The 3,241-nt window shown below is 41.8% G+C and overlaps 1 protein-coding gene across 1 annotated transcript; it reads left to right on the forward strand.

Annotated features, from left to right (window-relative positions):
• Positions 1-824: 824 nt before the first annotated feature.
• On the forward strand, positions 825-1,772 carry TEOVI_000706400 (uncharacterized protein; the record flags this gene model as incomplete). The annotated part of the gene is made up of 1 exon (XM_067222182.1): positions 825-1,772. The coding sequence occupies one exon, from the start codon at positions 825-827 to the stop codon at positions 1,770-1,772; it is 948 nt and encodes a 315-aa protein (XP_067078283.1).
• Positions 1,773-3,241: the final 1,469 nt, after the last annotated feature.

Raw genomic sequence — 3,241 nt, forward strand, 5'->3', positions numbered from 1 at the left:
GCAGACAGTTTTCTGCGGAGTTATAAATTAAGCGTGGCACTAACGGCGGGCAAAAATACGAGAGAGGCCCAGCGAAATATACTATTCACATCCCAGTATAGTTCAATCAGGGCCTACACCGATTACTTTGAAAGAAACAAGGAACCGCGCAACAGAAAGCGACCCATATTTACTGTATCTTATACGAAAAAGGCACTATTAGACCACTGAGTAGCGTCAGCATGCGTGGTTGTGGCGAAGTAAATGAGATTCATGGCGAAATCAAAAAGAAAAACGGTGGCCTCCACAGAAAAATGGTTAAGAAAAGTAACAAAAAAATAATAACTGAACTTTTGTATAGACAGTCTTCAGCAAGACAACACAGAATGTCGGCGAAGATACCACCGAAAATGCGGTCTGATTATTAATATGCGATATTCAACTGGTTCTAATAACGAAACAGGAGAAAAGAGGGAATCGATAGTGTTTTTGTAGGGAAATTCGCAAACGATGAGTGCCTTCATATGGATGTTCACCATAAACATTTCCAGAAAACAGCATCGCATAAAAGAGGCCGCACAAAGCATACAAGTGCCATCGTATAGCAGCGGCCAACTGACCAAACAATGCTACTGGAAGCGTAATGGACACTCACAAAATCGCTTTTTCTTTCCTCACCTTGAACAAAACAGATCCATCACTAACCTCGCGGCGGTCGGCAACTACCAGCTCCAAAACCGCCGTAGACTAAAGCCAAACTTTTAAAACGACCAAATCAAGTAGCTAAATCGCATTTAACAGAAATTACACCGCTCTACAACGCTAGAGAAACCTCAAGAACAAAAATGTTCATATCCATTTCCCTCTACGTAACTTTACTGACTGCATTGGTTCTCCACCGGAGCGCGACCGCAGCAACAACAGATGGCGTACACGATGCCGGCCAACAAGTAACAGAGAGCTGTGGGGAAATCCGGTACGATCTAGCGCTGGATTCTATGTCAAGACAGCAAGCGACATCAGGAACTTCAGTAGCTCTGACGCTGTCAGCAACCGCCGCAGCACTAAGACTGGCCACTGCGGAAGGCGGAAGAGAAAGAGCAGCCGGGCTGCGTACTCTAGCAAGCATCGAAGAAGCGAATGCAATGGCTGCACTAACACAATTACCAAACTACGACCAAAAGTTGGAAGCAGCGGCAACGGTACTAAAGACAAGGGTGCACAGGCTAATCATGTGCCGAAAACTACGGATCAAAACTCTACAGCCAGGAACGGCAACGCAAGAAACAAGCGAAGCTTCACCAGCGACAACAACAGTAGTGACAACGAACAAAGCGGCCGTGACAACAGTCGAAACAGGAGCCAACTGCAACATTGACGATCTAACGGCAGGCCACAAAGTCAAACAAGCAGACGTCAAGGCGGATGAAATTTACAAACTAAAAATGATAAACGACGCAATATTGAAACAAGCAAGTATAACACTGAAAGCAGCTGTAAAAGGCACACCAGTAGAAGGTCACAGGGCACTCTCAGGCCATCCAGGGTTCGTCGACACCGACAGCAGCGCCAAAAATGGAAGATACTTAGGAGAACTAGGCAGCGCCGGCGCACTGTTAGAAGCGACAGCGGATATTGACATATTTGACACACTAACTAAACGCGGTGGATGCAAAGCAAAAACGGACAGCTTGCCCTGGGATTCACTCGGAACCGCAAAAGTGGCGCGGGCTGTTTGTAATGCGTTGAACGCGCCAAAACTAGACACCGCGTCAATACTTCAGGGAAGCTAGAGCGACATAGAAGCTGATTCCGAGATCGCTACGCTAATAGCACTCCAGCTTAACCAACCATTTGAAAAAGATGACAATGATAAAGGCAAAACCAAAGCCCTGATAAAAGCCGCGCTAGGCCCCACGGTGGAAGCCTTTTCCAAGGATGTCGTTGAATACACGACAACAAAAGAGCACTCTTTTCAAATAGGTGATGAGAAAATAAACGGCAAGCTGACAGACCTTGCATCCGGGCCAAAGGCTGCCAAAATTATTGCCTACTTGGAAGGAAAAATCAACACGGCAATGCCGGAATCAACAAGCAAGCCCACAATCACGCCTTCAGCGGAAGTCAACAAGTGTCAAGCAATAACATACGAGGACAAATGCAAAACAACAGAAGGATACGAATTAAAAGGTGATAATTGCGTGGCGGTGGAGAAGGGCAAAGGGGAAGAAAAGAAAAAGAAGAAATGTGCAGCGAAAACAGAAAGTGATTCTGGAAAGGATCACGGCTGCAAATGGGAAATAATTCTTCCAAATATTTCAACTTTCTTGTTAATAAGAAATTCGCTTCGATTTGTGCGTCGGTAAGTTTGTATAATTTTAAGTATTTTTGCTCAATTTTATGAAAATAATTAAGATTTGTTAAAATTTGATATATTATAAAAATTTTTGATGAAGATGTGTATTTTTGAAATATTTATATGGAAGTGTTTTGTCAGTGCAAATTACTATGATGATGCGGTGCGAAAAAAGAATGCTACTCTAATTTATACATTTGTTAATTTTATGGATATTAGGAGTGATTTAGGGTTATAACAGTAATAATAATGATGATTATGATAGTGGTAGGAGTGTGTTATGAGTTTGTGCATACTATTAATATAAGAAGATTGGAGGTTCTGTAAAGACCATGTAGCTTGAACAAAAGAGAAGAATTTAAAACAATGGCAAGGGTATTGTTGGAGTAAAAGAGTGAATGGGAATACTGAGAGTGTTATTAAAAGATACGCACAAAGACATAATTAATAGGAGAAAGTGAAAATGTGAAAGATGTTCAGTTTTAAACATAAACATTACTATGGGAATCATCATACACAGAGATAAGATGGAGGGGACAATAAGGAAAGAGGGATTGCAGGACAAATTGGTGACTCCAATTTATCCATAAAAACAGCGACAGAAGGTAAAAAAGAAAGAAATAATACAGGAGAATGTTGTGCTCCACGATTCACTATATAATAGAGAGACGCGGCGGTGGAGATGATGCTAGCAAAAACAGTGCGGTAGTTATTACAGCTACTCCGATCAGGGCCTTATGAAATCCGATGTTTAGAATATTTATCAGTATAAATTAGTAAAATTCTCAGTATGTATCCACTAATAGTGCACCTACCTGCTGTAATAACCATAAAAATGCATAATTAAAAAATGCGATAAATGCAAGTGAAAGCAAAAGAATCATAGTGTGAGGTGCTAGCCGTGAC

The sequence above is a fragment of the Trypanosoma equiperdum genome, assembly GCF_001457755.1.
Source record: "Trypanosoma equiperdum strain OVI genome assembly, contig: ctg_1578, whole genome shotgun sequence".
Lineage (NCBI taxonomy): Eukaryota > Euglenozoa > Kinetoplastea > Trypanosomatida > Trypanosomatidae > Trypanosoma > Trypanosoma equiperdum.